This window comes from Lipophrys pholis (genome assembly GCF_963383615.2).
Source record: "Lipophrys pholis genome assembly, chromosome: 20".
NCBI classification, from domain to species: domain Eukaryota; kingdom Metazoa; phylum Chordata; class Actinopteri; order Blenniiformes; family Blenniidae; genus Lipophrys; species Lipophrys pholis.
In genome coordinates this window covers 12,106,607-12,128,369 of record NC_137648.1, presented here as the reverse complement: position 1 = coordinate 12,128,369, position 21,763 = coordinate 12,106,607, and the positions used below count along the sequence as shown (strand labels likewise).

The window sequence follows — 21,763 nt, the reverse complement described above, 5'->3', positions numbered from 1 at the left end:
AATTAAAAGGGATGTTATTTATTAAACTGTATGAACTACAGGTCAAGTGTTTTGGAATAAACGTAGTTGTGCTTACATTTGCTCAGCTGCAGACTGCAGTAAAACTGGACTCTCTGATACTTAGCAGGGAAGCGTCACACCCCTAATAAAACCTCACAATCATACTCTTGGCATTAAATTCTGAGGTGAGAACTGGCAGGACCGTTTTATACTCGAGCAAGCTTTTCTGGTTGCCTTTACAGTACATAGCTGGGACGTGCAGGGGTTTTAAAAGTTTGGAGTTGGCCTGTACTGTAAATGAAGCAGCTTTTATTTTTGTCTGTCACTTTCCCAGTCAGTCTCTGCATGTCATTTTTGGTACACCTATGTGAATGTATTTTTTTACAATTTCTCAGTTTGCTAAATGTTTGTTTTGTTATTTTTTTTATGTCTGTGTGTTTGCAAATAAATAAAGAAAAAGCTTGAAACATTGATTCATATATTGTTTTTCATTCAGGACCTGTATGGGTGTACACATGACTTCCATTAAAAAAAATAAACTACTGAATTAGGGGAAATGCACTGAATCACTTTTGAACAAATAGATATAAGCAGATCACAATCATTTTTGTGTGTTTTTCTTTGTCTACAGAAATTTCTCATCGAGTGAATGTAGAAATGCCAAATAAATATTTAAAATTCAGATCACAATGATTTATTACCATGCTTACGCTTTGTATTGTGGTCAACTCTGCCAGATCTGATTAAATTAAAAACAAAAATACTTTAGATAGCCAGCCAAAGCAGAATATATCATAAAAACTGTAGACGACAGCTTTGACTCAGTTTTACCAACCCTGATGCTAAGCTAACATCCTTCTGGCTCCAGATTTATAGTAAAGTCATGCCACTCTGAATGGAAGTGAAACTTATTTCCAAAATATATTGCTAATAATTTGTTTTGTCTTTCTGAATGACACTCATGTCGATGTACTTGGTTTCCAGATAACATTACACACATGATCTCTACCTGGTCAGATGACTTTCTTGCAGTATGCAGATCTGCAGAGTGGACATGTAGGTGTGCTACCTGCACTGAAGGTCTCAAAGGCCTCCAGACAGTGCTGATGGAACAGGTGTGAACAGGAGAGGAGCACGCTGCTTCTGCACCGTCCACAATGGGAATGTGCTGGAAGGCCGATGTTGGGTAGCAGAGTCAGGCAGATGGGACAGTCCCACACATTTCTCTGGATCACCTTTTCGAGTTGAAGGCAAACAAATATAAATTCTCAACTGTACCCAAGACATTTATAAAATGAGGGACAACTCAAACATTCCTCTTAAATACCACCATGGAGTACAATCAAAGTATTTGTAGTTCAATACATCCCTCCTCTACTTGGACAACTAAACATATTTATCTATATATTTTTTTTTAAAACAAAGCAAGACACGAACACCTCCACCAAAGATTAACTGAGGGCAGCTTCCTGTATTTAGGGGCCAAACCGCTCCGCTGTTAAATGTTTCATACCGAGCTGCACACTTGCTTTATAGAGTTTGCACCCGTGAAAAAGGTGCAAGGTATGTGTTGAAAGCACATTCACTGATACTTCATGTCAAGGCTGAGCCACTCCTGCCTTGCGCTCAACCTTTTCACACCAGATAAAGAAGGGAAAAAAAAAAAAAAGGCATCTTTGCACACACACTCCACCCCCCTCTATGGAAAATGGTACTGACTGCTGAGAAAGCCAACAATGGAGGCTTATGGAACAAAAAATCTTAATGTCTCCTCAGTTCCTCTGCAGCAATCCTGGCCTTGAAAAGCCTGCTGTGTATCATCAGAGGTGCACGTTATATGTAAACGTAGAGGATTATTTGCTTTGTTGCTCGCATTCATCTGGCAAAATGAATGATCATCTATGCATACAAGTACTTTGTATAAAGCAGCTGTGATATCGTCCACCCAATTGAATGCAGTAATTTGTTTTGTGCCAGGTGGGAAAAATCAGGATTAGATTTTTTTTTATTTTTATTATTTATATGTAGCCTTGTTCAATGATATGGGTTGCTTCTAGCTCAGCAGAGTGCATCTTGATCCTGACCTGGCTTTTTATTTGGTCCCAGTCATTCTCCCGAGGCTCGGAGACACTCTTTCTCTCGAGCTGCTGGAACACTCGTCTGCTTGATGACAGCGAGCGGTCGATATCACTCAGAAAAGCCTCCATGTCGGTGTGACAGTATCGGACAAAGCTGTCATTCAACTCCTGCAACTAATTAGAAAAACCATTTTAGTGGCACAAAGGATGCGAACGTTTCTTTCAGATACACAATAGAGTCGTGTTTTCGGCGAAGGCTAATTGTGTGTGTGTATTGTAGTTGCTGAGGCACACTGACAGGGTGCAGTTGTTAAACAGCCAGATCAATACAGTCACATCTCCCACTAACATGGAGAATTAATGGAAACCAGTAAAGAGAAAGAAAAAAATAATGGACGACTATGCTAGGAAACATGAAAACACGCACATTACTGACACTTCTGCTTTCCCTCTTTGTGTCTTGTACACAGTGTTCGGACATGTACTGGGTGAAAAAGCGTTAATGAAACACAAAATTGTTTCCTCCCAAAAACTTTTGATAATTTAAATACCAGTTACATCTGCGAAACACTTTGTCAGAGTTTTTGCAGACCTCTAGCAATCACTGAGGTCCTTTTTCTGAGGAATATGGGCAATTTAGTAACCTGGGGAGACTTTACATCGGGCATAGTAGACAATTTATATACTGAATCCCGTAGTTTCAACTGCTTTTTGGGCAATACGCAAGCTTAGAAAAAGAACTGAACCATCACTGAATAAATAAAACACAAAAATAGCACTGACTGCAACACATAATTTGATATACGGAGGTTCATTCAGTCAACTATCAGATCAGATACTCAAACAGACCCTTTTTAAAAGACTTTCATCTCTCTCTATCAGACAACTCAGCTGTCTTCACCCATTTACAGCTGCTGTTGCTAAGCAACAATTAACATCAATAACATGGAAAGAGACAATAAGATGGCTGTATACAGTTAGTGTATTGTGTATTTAGTGTACTTTTATAGTTGAAAGAAACGACACTCTCGACCAATAAGGAGTGTTTTGTGCATAATAAAACAACACTAGCAAATGACAACAATCCTGCCACCTCATCTGCAACTGTGTGCAAGAATATCAAATATGACTCAAACCTCTGAAAGCCGAGTGACGAGAATCATTTGTCAAAATTGTTAGTTAGCCTTTTCAATAACTGCATGATTTAAAAAGTGATGTATTAATGCAGTGCACAAAACAATTCATTAATCTGCTTCTTTGATTAATTAACTAGTCAATTAAATGTCAAGAAACTGTTTGAATTCCTGTTTAGTTTGGTCAATATTAGCTCAAAACCTAAAAGTGTTGGGATAAGTCAGACTATAGATCAATAAGCCATGTTAAGCGAGTCAAATAATAATAATTTTCAGTTATTTCATCAACACTCAGAGTAGCATTAGCCTAAGCACCTGCAAGTCCTTGTTTTTGCCCACACCACACACACAAGCCCTATCCCCAGCCTGTCACAGTGACATCAGAATTGCTTTACAGCCAGGCTTTTATCACTAATTAAACAACTGTTAACCATTTCGATGGAGGGTTTTATGTGCCTGGCTGACTTTTGGACAGTCAGGGCAAACAGTACAGCCCGTGGTGAACTTTGCCTTGCTCCACAGTAGATGTGGACGGGAGAGGACGCAGAAGAGGGAAGTGGAGGTGGACGCAGGGGCGTTATCTCACGGCAATCCATCTAGATGTCGGTACTGTCTCCATTAATGTGTTGACTCAGGGTCGGACCGCCGAAACGGAGCAAAAATTGAAAGCTGGGCATCAGGATAAGCTGATAAGAATTCTGAAACTGACCTGATATGTGTGTGTTTTTTTCCAGTGAACACCTGTGGCTTCATGGTACAAAGATGCTTTATTGCCATCTGCTATCACGCGCAGAGCTAAAAGAATACGCTTCACCGTCTCATACAGGTCCCAGCTTAGTGCTAACACGCCTGTTTGCATTACAGTCAGCTAAGCAAATAAGTCTTCCCCTTGAAAATCAAGTCAATCAGACCTGTCAGCGCTGTGCTGCACAGCTCTTGAAGATCATCCTCAGTGTGACAAAAGATACGAGACAATCTCATGACCACCCACAACCAGTGAATCACACAAGTTGAATGTAAAGCAGCCATGACTCCATTCTGTGTATGTGGACGTGGACATGTGGCAGAACAGAGTTAATTGGCTCAGGAAATGCGGCGTCTTTGTTTACATGACATATTAAGACACAGTTTATTGGTGAGATGATGGAGGCAGACAGAGAGGATGGGTAGGACACCATGACCCTTCCAACATGTTAGAAGTGTGGCCTTCATGCATTTGTCACTTCTGCTTTATCAGCCTCTTTGACGAACACGAGCACTCTACATGATTACAGCACACAGAAACAAACAGTGCCTGGTCTTCACAAGACATTGGACACACCAATGTTGGAGGGTCAACAGACAAATTTGCCAGACAAATCGCTCTGCATTTCAAAAAACCATGACAGGAAAGGAGAGATGGTGACCATTGCAGTCTTTGGTCATTCTGAGTCAGTTGGGGGAGGTTCACTAGGTGGCAATGTTCCCTTTTTCTGAGAGTTGCCATGAAGACACAGCCTGAGTCAAATGACCCCTACCCTGGCTTGTGAGGCCAAGGGCCAGACTGAATATTTTCACAATCACATGTCATCGTTGGATTATTTATGTTGGAGTTTTAGGAGAGAACAAATCCTAAATGAAAACCAGTGTAAAGGATCTCAACATCCAGTCAACTTCTTCACCTTTTTACCTTCTTCAACATCACCCAGTGACAGACATATAAAGACAGATTCGCTGTTGTGTTGACCCCTGAGTATCCAGACTGTTTGACTAAACCACAAAAACTCTCTCAACATTAGTGGACAAACGTTTATTATTCACAAAGCATCAAAGGCACTTGAGAGGCTGAGGGCAGGTGAACGTGCGTGTCCACACAGGTTAGCGCTGGGGTCAGCGAGTCTCTGAAACCCAGGCCTTCACCAGTGAGATGTAACATTTGTCACAGATATCAATTCAGAAAAAAAGTCTTAGATTGTCAGAGTAAAACTCAGATATTAAAGATATCCTGAAGTGTGAACTCATGCATGTTTATTTTGAGATTTGGACTTAACTCACCTTTGTTTCGAAGAACTTGCGTCTGAGTTTTTTGTCTTTTGGGCAGATAGTTTTCTTGATATTTCTGTACAATTTTCGAGCAACGTAGCCACGCCAGTATGCTTGAATCCTGCACATGAACAGTCATGAAAAGTATTTAAAGGAAAAAAAAAACAGCTGAAAGACATACAAATAAAACAAAAAAGCAATACAGACTGAGCAAAAATACTTATGGTGTGTGACCTTTCTGTGAAGCCATAAGCCTACAGTACAAATCAAACAAGCCCATTTATCCTACTTATAGATTCAAATTGCATAAATTATAATACATACAATTTGAGCATGATTAGTTTGTAATATAAACTTTAATAAAAAAATGACATGTTAAATTTAGTCTCGATGTGATCCATGACAATGTAATGCATTAACTGAGTAGTAGTATTGCTATTAAGCCAATAAAAAATTTGCTTGTTTCAAATGATATTATATACAGTATGTCTCGAAATGTCTGTTTATAAGGGTACATTAATGTTAAAGCACATGTACAAAAATGTGGTTTCATGTCTGTACCTTGTTTTTAAGTCACATTGTTTGTTGTAGAAGTAGCCTTGTTGCTTAAATGCAAATAAGGTTCTCTCAACTTGCCTTACCTGGTGGCACACTGATGTCTGAAAAGGCGAGCTGCATCGTGGATCACGCGTGTTTCATAAGCCTCCCTTCTGCACAGTGGGCAGCACTTTCTTCTGGAGAACCTTTCAAAAGCCCCCAAACATGCTCGATGGAAAATATGGGAGCAAGACAGCAGAACCTAAAATGGAATAAAACGATAAAATTAGTATATAAATGCTCAAGTTGAGATCTCTTAGTTCGACAATATAGCCATGTTTTATGTCAAAAAGGGGCTGACCAGAAACTGCTTTCAATACAGTACACAATCTGTCTACATATGGTGTTTGTATGCATGTGAGGTTTAATCTATGCTAATTCTGTGTACATTCATGCACATATGTGAAAGTCTGCATCTCCCTCTCAGTGGTATTTACCAAGAGGATAGAAGGAGTCAGCATGAGCCCTAGTGGGCCGACTGGGACCTGAACTATGGCCTCCTCCTACCTGGGAGAGGGGCTCTTTCATCGTCTGAAAGGAGACAACTGAAGCTACGGTGCTTGGCACACAAACCAGTTTACTCAGATCTCTAGAGGGCACGGGGGAGGCATATTGATTTCCCATTGTTTTTTGCCCTGACCAACACACTCCATCACCAGTGAAAGGCCCCCTGCAGTGCACAATTTCCAGGAGCTCAACAGGCCATTAGACCAGGGAGAATTTTCACATCTCTCCACACTTCAGAAAGACTGGCCGCTGTTTATAGTCAAACATACTATAGAAAAATGAAATCCAGAATTTGAAATGGAATTCGGACTCAATAAAATTCAAAAAAATAAAAAGTTAAACAGACTGAGGGTAATATAGCATAATAATTCAACATGATAATGTAGTACACTCAAGTGCTTCAGTACATTTGCCGCTGTAAGCATTTTATTGTTTGAATGTAACACAAGACTGTGGCACAATTGCTTCGTATGAAGGCTTGCTGGAAAGTGCCACATCAACAAAGATTCCCTCTTGTCACTTTCCCTTGTTAGCAGGCTCTAATTAACTTTTTTTTTTCTCTCTCACTGAGTCAAACTAATATTTACACGTGCATCTATGGCAACTGTGCTTTGTGAGGCGGCCTATTCTAGTCCCGCATTCTTGAGGAGATTGGCATCTTAAAAGGGGATCGGAAAGGTGTAAAAGCCTGAATGACTCTCACAGTAACACACTGATTGCTACATCATCACGTCACAGTTGAGTTCCAAGGCAGTATGGGTAAATTTGTACAGTTGTCTACACAGATTAGAACATACAGGAACTGCAGAGGAGGAGGGGGGTTGCTTTGTGTTTCCCTGAGAATTGTCTCAGAGGTCTGAAAACATGTCTTCAAAAATAGAGCATTAACAGTAGCCACTGTATTTGGGGAATACCTGAGGCTGAAGGTGAAACGCCTCCCTGCAAATTGCACAAGGTTGAGCTGATTCCTCCCGTTGAACAGACCTCGCTTTGACCCGGGTCCATTCATCCTCCGTCAGTCTTTCTTTAGGTGGGGGCACCAAACCCAGCTTCTGAGCTGAGAGAAAGGTAAGTTACAGTATATATTTAGGGGTGACATTGCAACAGTCAGTGTGGAAAATCCTTGTGTTTGCTCTACCTAATGTCAAAGGAGGAGGTGCTGGATCAAGCACATATTCTCTCTCTTCCTGCACGCCTTGTCTCTGGAGATCGTTCTCTGTAACTCTTCCTCTTGTGTGAAAATCTCTGGATGCTTTTCTGATGCGTTTCATTGATGGGGCAGGAAGTAGGAAATTTGGATGCAATAGGGTTCGTGTTATGTGGTCTTGGAGGGCAGCTGAGTTGATCACCAGCTCACTGCTCATTTTAGACATCAAGCTCTGTAAAACACAGTTATATCATGTAAAGTACAAACTTGGAAAAAGAGAGGCATATAGTATTCTTTATCACCTTCAGAATGATTTAACAGGCAATAAATAAGTAAAAGAATTCAGTGCCCCACTTTCAACAATTCACTAATTCAGCAAATTATGGTTAAATATATATAAAACAGACACATTTAGCTCATCTGGCGTAGCTAAAATATACTTTTTAAAAAAAATTACAAAGTTAATTGCTTGTTTTCAGTGCGCGAGGCACACAGGTGTTTGCTGTCTAATTGACCACAGGAGGAAAATATACAAAAGAGCGACTTTACTGACGACTTTAAGTCTACTATTCACAAACAAATGGTAAATATACAAAGAAATAACGTTATACGCTATTTTCCTTTGTTTTCCTGCTCGAATAAATTAATACATTTCACTGAAATCGTGTTAAAGTCCAAACCTTCCTTGTCGCCATCCCTGCGTAGGTGTTTGAGTGGTTGCTGGGTTACCACTCCCCGTCCGTAACGTCATCACGGTTGGCTGCTTCTGATTGGCCGATTCTAAACATAGCGTATCCTTACTGCTTTTCGCTGAATAGAAAAACATTTAAAAATATTGTTTTGCATGTTTTGACGTCGTGATTAATTGTATGATACTTAAAATTTTAAGACTCCTCAAAGGTTTAAAGCATTAAAATGACTGATGTGTGTCATCAAATTATGAAAATGTATAGAAATATACCAAACATACAATCATCTTTTGTCATTTAAATAAACTCATGTTGGGTTCACTATCATGAAAGCCACTAAACGACCAAATAAAGTGTTTTGTTATTGTATGACCAGCTGTTAAAGGCTCTATAAAAGTTATTTTAACTCTACACCCTTTCCTTATCCTTTGTAGTATTTTTTTTATACACCACGAGATTTCATTTAGATTTTTTTTAATGTTTTATATACTGTATATATACATATTTTATATATACTTCTGTACAACAGTATTCAAGAACAGTGTTTATCATTTTGGATAGTGGGATTACAGAAAAAACACACTACACATGTATGAATTAGTGAACAACATAATGATGGAAAATCAATAAATCCAATTATATTAGGTGAGATGGAAGATTCACAAAGTAATATGTCTTATCTACTTCATCTCTATTAGGGATGTGAACGTGTCCTGCACCACTGTCTACCTTCTATCACCATGCAAAGACCATTTTGGGCTCTGAAAACTACACATCTCAATCTCACTAATGATTATTTTATTGTCAGGGAGTTGTCAGTGATTAGTTGGAACCTCACCAAAGGCAGTTAGTCTCTGTGTCGAGGTGACTCACCGAGCTGTCGTCAGAGGAGACACTGAACAAAGCTAAGCTGCTCATACCTGTGCCGTGAGCTAAGGGATCCCTCCCAGGTCAGCCTTACATGGAAAACCATACACACAAACACGTAGTACAAACTGTCTCTTTTCTGTGAGCGTGGTGAAAAGTTTGCTTTATTTCTCACATACAGGACGGGGGCGTATGAGTTTTAAAATGCTTTGCAGCCTTGATTGACTTTGATGTGCTCAGTCTGAATCGGTGAAAACAGATGGCTGGGGAGAGGGCTAACGGTGAGGCCTGTCAATCCAGTGACTCCTCTAAGAAAACAAAGTGAAGACCTGGCTCTGGGAGAGGAGGAAACCCCTGAGCTTCTCAAGAGGCTGCCACATTCTTGAGATTAGGGCAAGAAAAGCGTAGACCACTGCTGTTAATGCCCCAGACAAAGGCGTGGAACAATTTATTAGTTAAGAATTCAAGCTCAGAGCTCAATCAAAGGCCTGTCGTCCACAATGCCAGACTTGGAGCTTGGGTTTGTTGTTTTAAGTAAATAATCACACTTAAAAGATACTGCAAAGATGGGGCTCAAGTCCCCCATAAAGCCTGCATTCTTCCAACTGTCATCAGAATGGATTTTGGAGCATGCTTTTATTTTCAACAGGGACACTGTTTGTCTTTTTCTTTATGAATACCATTTTAAAGAGCTTTTTATTTAACTTTCTTCCCTCTGGACCTCTTTACCTGATCTATGGTATTTTTGAAAAGACAACTTACCTTGACGTGCAAAGAGCTGATGACTTAAGCAAAAGGTTAAAAAAAAAACAGCAATGCAGAGGACTTCTTGACTACTTTGCACATTTCCACTGACAACAGGTTGAAAAGCAAAACAATCTGCTCGCTCTTTAGCACTGACGCACATGTTCTGCTGCGCAGTGAGCTTGAAAGGTTTTAAATCAGAAAATATCGTGAGCGAATGAGCATCACTGTTTGAGAGTAAAGATGTAACGTTTTCACAATACTGAGTCAATTTGTGAACATGAAACTGCGGTTTGTGTGCATACATACAGTACATGGTGATATACTGCATTGTTGTCACATAGGTAATTGCTGTGAGATATAGATGAGAAAGGGCAGCCCATAATGGTTAATTAACAATTATGTCAGCCAGTGAGATGACCAGGAGACCAATCACTTTGATAGGAGACAGTGGAGGGGGACAGAAATCAAATTATTTTATGACTTGACCCATAATGCTTCCTTAACATGACTTTAATCACTCTATGGTGGATAGGAGTCCCCCATAGCTCTCTGGGAGTGAACCAGTCAGGAGTGGAGGACAGCAAGGCTTTACCATTTGCTGTTATCTCCTGCGTCATTGCTGAGTAAGTAAGCTATAAAAGAACACAGCCATCATTACAGCCATTTGGTTGCTTTTCAGAGAGATGGAGCTCCTAATGATTAGACATGTCCTTTGTAAATGAAATACAAATCACCCCAGGCTTTTGGTTTTACTTCATTTACTAAGTGCTACATTACCTCATACTTTGGACCTAACAATGGATTTCCTATAAATCTCCTGGTAGTTGAAATGATGAAGGGGCTCACATATCACGAAATGTGCCAGTGCTTATTAGCACTTGAGAAGTTATTGATCGGAGATTTTGATTAATGCCCACTGGGGGCTATGGTGGCATTCAGAGGCCCGTAGAGACCCCCCTGTGCAACTGGGACTTCTCTCAATTACCTCCAGTTTGTGCTGACTGCCAGCCTGAGCTCAGGCAGGACTACGGCCAGCTCCCTGATGCCAGGAATAACTCAAAGTCTATTTCCCGATTCTTCTCCATTATTTAGACATAAACATATTGAAAGCAAGATGATGACTGCAGAGGGTTTACTTATTTACCAGAGGTTACAGATGAATTCCAGCAAGTAATGCCGATAGATAATTAGCACTTTGCCATGATGATATTGGCTGATTCACAATAAAAAAAAAAGTAATTTCTTAGTGGTAGTCTCTTATCATAATTAATGCAGTGGCAATGGTATAGACTTTTTCCTGTCCATAAAAATAGGCCATTTATTTGTCACTTCCATAGTACTCACAAGTGTTTAAGGAATAAACGATTTAGAGAAACAGAATAAAACAGATAACTTTGATTCAATTCATCATTTTCCTTTTACAGGGGTCACCACAGCAAATTATTGCAACTTCTACTGTAGGTTTGGTGAGTTTTTAAGCTGAATGCTCTTTATGCTGCTGGGATTCAAACCCATGTCTTCACAACCAAGGTCAAGAAGAATAGAACAGACGTCACAAAGGAAATGTAAAAGGCAATCAGTACAAAAGAAAAAAATCTGGTCGCATGGAAACCTCCCACAAAACTCAAAAAAAAGTGCTGCATAGCCACGCCTTGTCCTACAGTGAGCCGGGATCCTGGGGGAAAACATAGACCTGATGATTCGAGGTAAAAATATAACACTGCAGAAAATAATCCACTAACTCATCAGTCTCTCATGACCTACTGAGCAGTCCCCTATAGTCCCAAGCTCACCGCTTTATCATCCAGTGAATATGTATCTGCCAGTAAGCAATACAATCAGTGGATAACTGCAGTCACTGTTATTCCATTGTGGACGCCCTCATTTTTACCACCCATCTCACCTCCTCCACATCAACTTAAGATTGTTCGGAACCCAGGTGGAGCCAAGATCGCTGGTTCTGGTCAGTACTGCAGCCTGGACCAAAGTCCCCACAGACAGGCCAAGAGTCAAACCATGGAACCTTTCACTGTGAGGCTCGTGAGCGAACCACTATTCCACTATCCCCTTAAGGCCTTAATCATAGTGGAACAGGTGGGACAAAACAAAAAAGTAGATGTAGGTACTCCTGACTCTCCTTAGTCAACACTCAACAACAGAGCCACCTTGAAGATAAATGTATATTGAGACCTATTTGGGTTTGCTTTGTTTGTTTGTGTAACTATAGGATATGTAGTCAAAAAGGAATAAATAGGCTGTGACTCAGTTGGTATTGAGTCGCTCTTCCTTCTCACAGGTTCAAGTGCCTTACATGGCTTTTAGTGTGTAATCTATTTATCATTTAAACTGCAGAGTAAAAAAAAAACGTTAAAAGAAATAGTGTGGTAGTTGGAGTAACTCATCGAATTTTACAGTGTATGAGAAAGTAAATATATTGAGAGGTCAAATACTAGAAAGAAGAAACAGTTTGTACCAGCTATGTTAATTGGTCACAAAAAAAAGAGAATTTCAGTGTGGCTTACTTTTGACTGAGATGAACATGCAGCCATGATTTCAATGTAATGCACTGCAGAACCGGTAATTTCTGGCATGGTTTTGCAGCCATCGTTCACCATAATGGACAATAATTGCGCAGAATCCATCACTATAGCTAGAAATAGACCACCATAATGGTCATAAATTGTGGTCTGTGAAGGCAGAGAAAATCCGCTCACCCCTGCTGTGTGCAAGAGGCATTGCATCTTCTGTGCATTTCCATTCGTCTTTACATTTTGACTCCATGCTGGCTACATACAATGCACACCCAGTAGAGGCAAATCATACCTTTCAAGCGCAGTTTGCCGTCAATTGACCTTTGTAGAGCTTTAAAGGCACCACGTACGGCAGTATTTCAGTCAAAAAAATACATTCTTGTTTGAAAATGTGACCTTAAATTAGTCAGCTGTAACATGGAAAGAATAAGTGAAGATATTCTGCAAACATTCGCGTTCATCTTACAACACAAAGCAATTTTTATTTTATTTTTACAACCATGGAACAATTGAGATATAATCATTAACCTTCTCAAACAGGAGCAACAACAAATTAAATTAACTTATTTTATTTTATTTTTATTTTTTTTAAAGGATCACCTGAATTAAATAAGCCGGGCTGCAGAGGCCTTTCTACTAAACTCCATCATAAATCATCAGCAGCAGCTATTTCATCTGACTGAGCTGGTGCAAGGAGCCTGAAGTTTGCCTGTGCTGCGGGGAATGTGTTTGTGGTGAGTCTCATAAATGCCAAGTTCTTTGGGCAATAAGAATAAATATCACAACCACTCTCTAGATTTACCACATAATTGGGGACTTTCCCCGTCTGCACAAGACCCTGCTGTCTCCTCCCCCCAACCTACATGTCCTCCAAGTGAGGAATCCATATTTAGGTAGATGAGGGGCAGGATTCCAGTGGGGAAAAAAACATATCCAGCCTGTTAATGTATACAATGTGAAACAATCTTAAGAAGCCAAATATAACCAGTCAAACACTAAAACCCAAACCCTCCTCTTGACTGACCAAACAAAAAAGGGATTTGGCCAAGAAACATAATTTTAAGAGATTAAGATACTAATTATTCTCTGATAGTTACAGGAACAGTCTTTTGTATATGTATATTGCATTCACAATTAAATAAAAGAAACATGCCGGTATACATCACTAAATTACCTATTTCTATTGCTACAACTTTAGTGCGTGAGGTAGTGCATCAGGTAGTGGTGAATATCTGTAAATTTGTATGTTGTAAAATGTAAAGCACAACATTTTTAATTCCATTCAGTATTTTGCACATTGGATATCAAAGTTATGTTGTGATTAGCACTCTCATGGTTTGAATCCAGGTTTGGATTTTGCATGTTCTCCCTGTGCATGTGTTGATTTTCTTAAATTACTCTGGTTTCCTTCACAAGTCCCAGTTTCATGGGATTGGCTCCACAACCTGGCAACCCTAAACCGGATTAAATTCACACAGATGAAGATGAAGACAGGATTTGTGGATTAAAAACTCAAGTTACTTACCACCATGACACTGACAGAATATCATATACAGTACAACGCCAACCAGTGCCCCAACTACTTTACTGATTATATCAGAATACCCATGAACAATCCACTACATGCATTTTAAGCCCCACCCCACCTTCCCCAAAGTTCTGCCCCAGTGCTTACATGATGTCACATCAGCCGAAGTACTATGAACCTTTCTTCAATGCAATCTAACGTATTCTAAATCTGTACTTTCCCCACGTACATAAAAAGAAACCAACCAAACAACATACCATATGGTATGGGTCTTGTCTCATTCCCTGCATGCTATTCAGTATTTAGCTGTCATTTGCTACAGTAAAACATCCCAAACTATTTGATTGTCAAGGGCAAAACCCGTCATTAAAAAAAGTGGAGTGGAGTCTCTGCAGTGAAATTGACACATGTTGCGTTGCCGTTCAGTGGGAAACTCATTCACCATCACTCACCTACTTCAAAGTGCATTGAGTTTCTGCCAAACAAGCACCGTCTCTTGGTTTTTCTTGTTGTAATTTTAGTGTGTGATGAAAGGTAAAGCAGCAACACTTTATTTACACGTTCCTCGGAGCGCCTCAGGTAGTTGCAGCCGGAGATGTTTTTGTTTCCATCATGTGTCTGATCGAGTGTGTTCCTCCCATCATCTGATGAATGTTTGTGAAAAGAGGGGTATCAAATAACTCAATGCACAACACACCTAGAATACCTCATTCTCTATTTACATACTATGGCAGGGGCCTAATGAGAAATTACTGTCAATGTGTTTTCTTGTACCACTGAATGAGTTTGAAACTTATAAATCCCAGAGTAGTTATTTTAATGTTTGACTGTCACCACTTAATTGCATTTCCAGTGGTGCATTCAGGTGTGTACAAGAGAGCAGGAGAGACAGCCTGTCAACTGCAATGGGACGAGAAAGAAACATATTGGAAATTGTGGAATTTAAGTCTTATAGATGTTGGATGAAATAGTCTGAAATACAGGTAGATGAAAACACTATTATACAGATATGTATTCACAGTTACTTTTAAAATATGGCAGATTGCAGTCTTCTCTCAGTGGCATAGTCAGTTATTCCACAAATGATTGTGATTTATGTCACAATAATATTCCTGTCAATTTACGACTGATCCAGAAAGGTTCCCCTGACCCCCTGCTCGTCACGTTAAGTGCAGTGCCAGGTAACATTTCTGCATGAGTTGCATCGATTCGCTCACATGCGAAAGGGACACAAGCCAGCGGGTGAAGTGACAAGCTACTGGCTGTTTGCCTGCTCAGTCTTCACTGCCAAAGTAAACAGGTGAGCTTCTCATCTTTTCTCACCTCTGCCTGCTCCTGACAGAGAATCCCAAGGAAACGAATAAAAAAATACACACGTCACACAATACGGACAAAACGTTGGCCTACTTATGGGTAGCAAAGGTGTTTTGATAGCCACAAAACAGCTATTCCAGACATGTGATTTTGCTTTAGGGGAAAAAAGGAAAACGGCTACTAAGGTATCGGGAGATGTTGTTAGCTGCTGGACTTTTCTTAAAAGGTAAAAAGTAAAACTATATCTAGCTGAAAGAGAACTTGAAGATCAAGGCTTGCAAGACGCAGCACCGGCTTGTTTACATTCTTCCGTGATGTCCCACTCAACGTATGTCACCTGACACCACAAATCAGTTTTACTTAGAGATGAAGTGGAGAACTCATGAAATTCAAACAATTCTCTGATGTATACTCCAAATCTCATAACCTTTATAGACGGTCAACAACCCTGTGTCAGTCAGATGGCTTTTCGTTTACACCCCCCCCCCCCCCCCCACCCCCCCACCCCCCAAACATTTGCCACATACTTGTGCTAAAAAACAAGCTGCCGCAGCTGCCTGCTCTGAACCCAAGATGTCATACAAGCGGCACAATACCTGGCCATCAGAAACTTGACAACCTTTGAACTGTCAGTGCTCAAAATGACGGAACCCGCCGAGGCTAAACAAGACTTGTCGGGCCAAACACGCTGGCGTGTAAGCAGACGTTTCAGGTCCTGCAACATGGGAACCACAAAGTCTTTATCAAGAATCTCTCTGACCATGCGAAGATCCACTCACTCTTGCCTACTGTACACATACGCACACACCCTACAGTGTACACTCACTTCTTAGCCGTGCTGCAATAACTTCAAAAGAAACACGGAGATAAAACAAAATGAATTGCAGACACATCAAGCCTCCCATGCCCTTTAAAGCTTAATTATACCTGTTGGGGTGATGAGAGACACATCACAGAACCTAGTGATTAATAAACAAACGGTGCATCCCATAAAGCATCTGACAAGTCCCTGCTCATCGCCGCTTGCGCTCCCAGTCTGTGCTCAGGTGGTGAGCGCAAATCAAAGTGTATCAAACAGGAATGACGCCCGGCCGACCTTGGCCAAGGCCTAACCCCCCGCCCCCGCCCCCGTCCTCTCTGACCTCCTCCACTGGTCGTCTCTCACAATCTTCTGCCTCCACCTGTCTGTCTGAAGCTCCATGAGAGCATCACCGCGACACGTGCTCAGGGAGCACCAGTCCCAGTCTGAGCTTTCATCTTTCATTGCCGGGCCCAGATCACTCGACTGGAGCTTTGTACCCGCCGACATAGTAAGTGTCGCATTTGCCGGGGTTTTGTAAACAGACACACCTTTTGTGAAAGATGATGTGATGAGATGAAGTTACTAACTGCCGAAGCTCCCGGGCTGTTGCTGAAGGAAGGGGCTGAGGGCATATTAAATTGCCCAGTCTTGAAAGGGATATGTGTCGAGTGAGCTTCAGAGTTGCAAGGGTCCTGTAGTGCACATGAAGAGAAAAACTGAGGAAACATCAGCAATGGACATAAAAGGTGATTTTCCTTGTGTAACAGGGTTAAGGTTAGGGTTAGAGAGATTTCAATACTTGCGAGATCTGCATGAATAAACGTGTATGTGTTTGACCAAGAAATAACTTATTCCATGAGTAGAGATGTTAGATTAACAATTAAATGCAAACTTCACATTGATATCAATGAACAGTAATCCGAAACACAGACAGAATGAGGCCGTTGAACCCAACTGTTTGTTTTTTTGTCAGACCTTTGGTATTTCTAAAGCCCCTCTCTAGTCAACGTGTTATTACACTGTTGGCGATGAATGCTTCTTGCTTTAAGCTGCTTTCGCCAAACAAATGTGATTTAGCCTAATCATTTCACTCAGACAAGTTGGTATTGTTTAGGGTGTTTTTCCACCGGCCATTTTGCTTCATTTGAATCAAAGAGCATTTAAATCTTTAAGGTCGATTTTTTGTGTGTGTGTGAGCTTTCAGCCTTAAAACAAGAAACTTTGCGCTCTTCATTCACAAAGTGCTGCTGAGACTTATTTATTTAATTAAAAAATAAATCAATAGAAACTATGGCATATTTCAAAAGCAATGTGCACAAAATGGATGAACACAGCTAAAAAGCTGATCAGCTAATCTTACAATGTATTTTTTTGGGCATTGTGTTCGGTTATTGCATCTGGAATTGGGATAGTTACCAGTTGGGAAGGTCCCATTTCCCAGATCACAACAAACAACATGGCCGCCTCCAGCGGGGCAGCTTTATAGTCAGTGTCCAGAAAAAATAAGAGTCGAATAAGTAGATGAAATGAAGCCCAGAATGAATATTTTTTTCAAACTCTATTTCTTATTGTCTGGTTGTTTTTACAGTTTTATAGTTGCAAGTTAAAGTTTTTTGTAATATCTTCTTATCTTGTGGATGGAGGGCTCTGAGCGATAAGCAAATCATTTTTTTATATCAAAGATACACTGATAGTTTGGTTTAATTTAAGTGTTTAATCATTATGTCAACGTAATTACATGCAAACACGATTGAATTTCTAATAGAATCATCGATACAAAACCACTTGCGGTTTGGAAATATATGATCGATCGCCTCATATGAAGCGCTAAAAGTGTCATCTGACAGCTACTGTCATAACCACTGTCTATTAGTAGAGTGTGTGTGTTGTACTGCAGCGGACTGCTGATAGACTTGGACCAAATGAAAGGGCTGACAGAGATGCTAGAAGTGCAGCAATGTATAAATGATCATGCCTTACCATTGATTTAACTAATGATGAGTGCTCCGAGTGCAACAATAGTAATTTTGTCATAAAGCTGTCAGCAGTTAATCAATCCGTTAAGGGTTTTCCTCTTTCAGTGTAAGATTTATTAAATGTTGGTGCGGGCTTGTTCAGGCATGCCCGTGTCTGTCTACACAAAGTAAGTCTTAATGTTTCACACAAACTTTGATGTTCCTATTTGTCACAATCTCCATTATTATTTTACACCAGTGAGTGGCAAAAAAGTCAGGTGACATAATTATGTTGGTTTTTTTTTTCTCACTCTCAAGAGTTTTTCTTCTCTCACCTGTGGGATAACCTTTGTGTTTTTTCATCTGAGGGTTGAATTTTTTTTTTGTCTGAGCTCCTCAGGCTGTGTCTCATGAAGCCAGGACTTGCACAGTAGATGCCTAAAGGACTTTTGAAGGCCTGCTGGTACATCTGCCAACAATAGGAATTTCCCTGGTTTACAGAACTCCAACACAAAGTGAGGTTATCGCGAAAGATTTAGCCTCATTGTTTCCTTTTCGCAAGGCTCATGCCACTGAAGTGTTTGACTGATGTTACCTCAGAATCTTTTAACTAAGCCGACTTAATCTTGTGTGATTAGTGTTATGATCATTACTTACAGGGCTGTTTTGTAATTACATCCCTTTTAGCATTTTTTAAAAAGTACTGTATCCTTGTAGCTTGCTTCCCATAAACCTTTAAAAATGTTTGTTTGACTTAAGAAAATAGATTTTTACAGCTCGATCCATGAGAGGCAACTTAATGCTCAAACGTTTCTGTGATACGCGCTTGTTTTGCTCGAGATAGTTCGCCAAGAAAACTGGATTACACACACAACTGAAGGGTTAATACGGAGCTCGGCTTAGCTCAGCCTGGAAATAGGGCAGAAACAGCCCGTCTCTGTACAAACAAAACCAAATCTGCCTACCAGCTTCAACTTCACAGATTACCACATTATGTGCTGTTTGTTCAATCTACGCCGTGTGAAAACAACTATCAGCAGCCTTTACTTTTGCAGAGGTGATTTCTTGCCTGTAAACAGTGATGTTCTAAAGTTTTGGCCATCCTCCAAATACCTGCTGCGACTTCCCTTAAATTAACGCAGATAAAACAAACAAGACATTAGATTGCATGCAGAGAGCTCTGAATGTGCTTTGGCTTTGTTTGTTGTGGGATTTTTCCTTATTTTTGTTTGCTTTTTTTCTTCTTTTTTGGGCTGATTTTGTACCTTGATGCTAAGTTAAACTATCCAAAAAGATAACTGTTGGATGTTTCAACACAAGCAAGTTCAGGTTTGTAAAACCCTGAATATATATATGTTTTTTTGGTCAATAATAATTAATCAAAATACATTAATCTGACACCTTCATCATTGGAAGCCTCCATTACATAAGATAAACATAAAAAAATAATAATCACAGCGAGAAGATTTGAATTTTAGCTAATATTTATAATGACGTCTGAAATTATTGTTTTTGCTCTCAGTGCTTGCTCCCGGTGCTCTTACTCTGTCACTTTGAAGTCGTATATTAAAGTGCTGTTTAATGTGGTCGTGGGCTTCATATATTGCCTTCCGACTGTAGTCAGATCCTCTTAAATACACGGCCAGGACTGTAATTTTTACAAGTTAAGGCAAAATGCACTCTAAATACAGTATCATAGTTTCAAATGACTGGGATAACCATCTCATTTTGTATATATCACCATTTGATATTCAGTCAGCCATCCTTTCTCTCCTCGAGCAGCACGGTGTTATTAAAATGTATAATCATAGATTTTGTGAATGAAACGACTCAAAATGGCAGGTATGAAACATTTACTTACAGTATTTTACGCTTGGCACCAATCCAAATAGAACTGTGTCATTTAAAAAAACAAAACTGTTTTCTTCTTCTTTTTTTTCTTTTTTTTAAGGTACAATATGCACACAAACCTGAATATGCAGCAAACAACATGATGTGAGGTTAAGGCAGGGGGGGTTACTGTACATATTTTCCCAAAGGGGTCATCATGGAAAAGTGGTACTACTGTGAAAGGCCCAACCATAAATTATTATTTGTTTCTATGAAATAGCTTTTTTTTTTAGGGATCACACATATTCATAAACTAGATTTATAACTGGATGAACCATAAATGAGCTTCAGTTTTACTCGATAGAAACATATAAAGTAAATGTTTACAGTGCACTGCATCAATCTTAAATTTCTCAGTGTGTTTTGTCTGTTTGGTTAAGAAACTTTGATATTTGGACAACTCGATCTGTTTTGAGCCCACATTTCTGGGATTCCAGCTGTTCACTATAAATAAAAACAAATCAGTTGTTTTGCATGAATGTAAGTCAATTGTTACCTGATTCATGAATCTCATTGACTTTCCACAGAGCAGTCAGGGGCAACCAAGAGGATGAATGTGGCCCCCATGTCTGTCCTAATGAAAATCCCTTTCTCTCCTCAGTTTTGATGTTGCTATAATACAATGTCTGGAAAATGAAGATGTGCAAACACACTTACTTAAACATTTACTGGCGTTAGATTGATCTTTTCACTCTGTTACGTGTTTCTGTAGGTAGTTCTGAGTCAAATCTGTTTGTCACAGCCTATAAATGTGTTTTCACCAAAAAATAAAAGCAAACCTATAGGGATAAGAAGTTTCAGCCTTTCATGTTTAATGAAGCCTTCATCTATACAAAAGTTTTAAATTCTGCTGCATCAAAGCTGAAAGCAAGCAAGCCCACTTAAGACAAAGTCTTTTGTATTGTTTATTAGGTTTTGTCTGCTGGTCTCATCGGACGAGCAGACGATTAATGGGAGGTTGAACACCGCCAGTAGTCGGATGCGGACCACCACATGCACCCCTCTGTGTCTCCCGCACCACCAATACTAAGCACTGTGGTGATATGAGAACAGGATAGCTCTTGAGACGCTTGCTTTTCACTCCTGAGATGGTGCGTAAACAGAGCAGGGGCCGACAGATGGGCTTCAGCAAACTGGTCCCGTTGACCTTTCAACCCCACTGTCCGGCACTCCCCTCGTCTCTATAAGAAAATGCAGAGGAATTCCAAGGAGATTATCATCCTTTATGTGTCTTGGTTTACTACCCATTGCACACAGTGAAAATACACCAGGATAAACACAGCACACATTCCCAGGAGCATCAGGAACGTCGTTTTCGCCCTTAATGTATTTTGTTGCATTAAAGTTAAAAGCAAACAGAAAATGAATACAGTAGTTATTTGCCTCAGGTACGGTAGTAAATAAGAATAACTTCTGCTGAATTGCTGATTTAAAGCCACATTTGTCTAATTTCCACCCTGACCTACAAAAAGAAAAGGTCTAACCAAACAGCTTCATGTTCAGAACTTGCAGCTTTTGTAAAATTATTACAAAGTGGCGTTGAGTTTTGATGCAGATGCACCTTATTGCTGCGCAGCTACTCTTTACCTGTTCCCATCATGTGAATGGATGAGCCGTAATGAGAGAGTCGTCTGTCTGAGTGAGGGATTTGAACTTGCATGGTGAGACAGAAGAAAGGAGAGACTAGCAATTTGGAAAATTATGACCTCAGTTTGCCTGAAGCTATACTTTTCTATATTCTTGTTCCTATTTTCAACCTATTTCCTGGTATAAGCAGAACCTGCTGAGGAGTTAGTCGCTGCTGGAGGATGTAAAGAGGTGGTTTCATTGATCATTTCCTCTGAGTTGAATTATTTTGGCTTCACTTTAAAGTGGCACCCTGTTCACACACTCAATTTCACATAGTTGTTTTTTTTTTTTCTTACTGGAATATAGGTCCATTTTAAAGTAGGTCAT

At 39.9% G+C, this 21,763-nt stretch overlaps 1 protein-coding gene across 1 annotated transcript; it reads right to left on the bottom strand.

Annotated features, from left to right (window-relative positions):
- Positions 1–1,013: 1,013 nt before the first annotated feature.
- rnf32 (ring finger protein 32) lies at positions 1,014–16,469 on the bottom strand (the record flags this gene model as incomplete). Its single annotated transcript, XM_080489956.1, has 7 exons — positions 1,014–1,235; positions 2,085–2,252; positions 5,246–5,354; positions 5,875–6,032; positions 7,252–7,394; positions 7,476–7,716; positions 16,326–16,469. The coding sequence occupies 7 exons, from the start codon at positions 16,467–16,469 to the stop codon at positions 1,014–1,016; spliced, it is 1,185 nt and encodes a 394-aa protein (XP_080346082.1).
- Between the last annotated feature and the right edge of the window lie 5,294 nt (positions 16,470–21,763).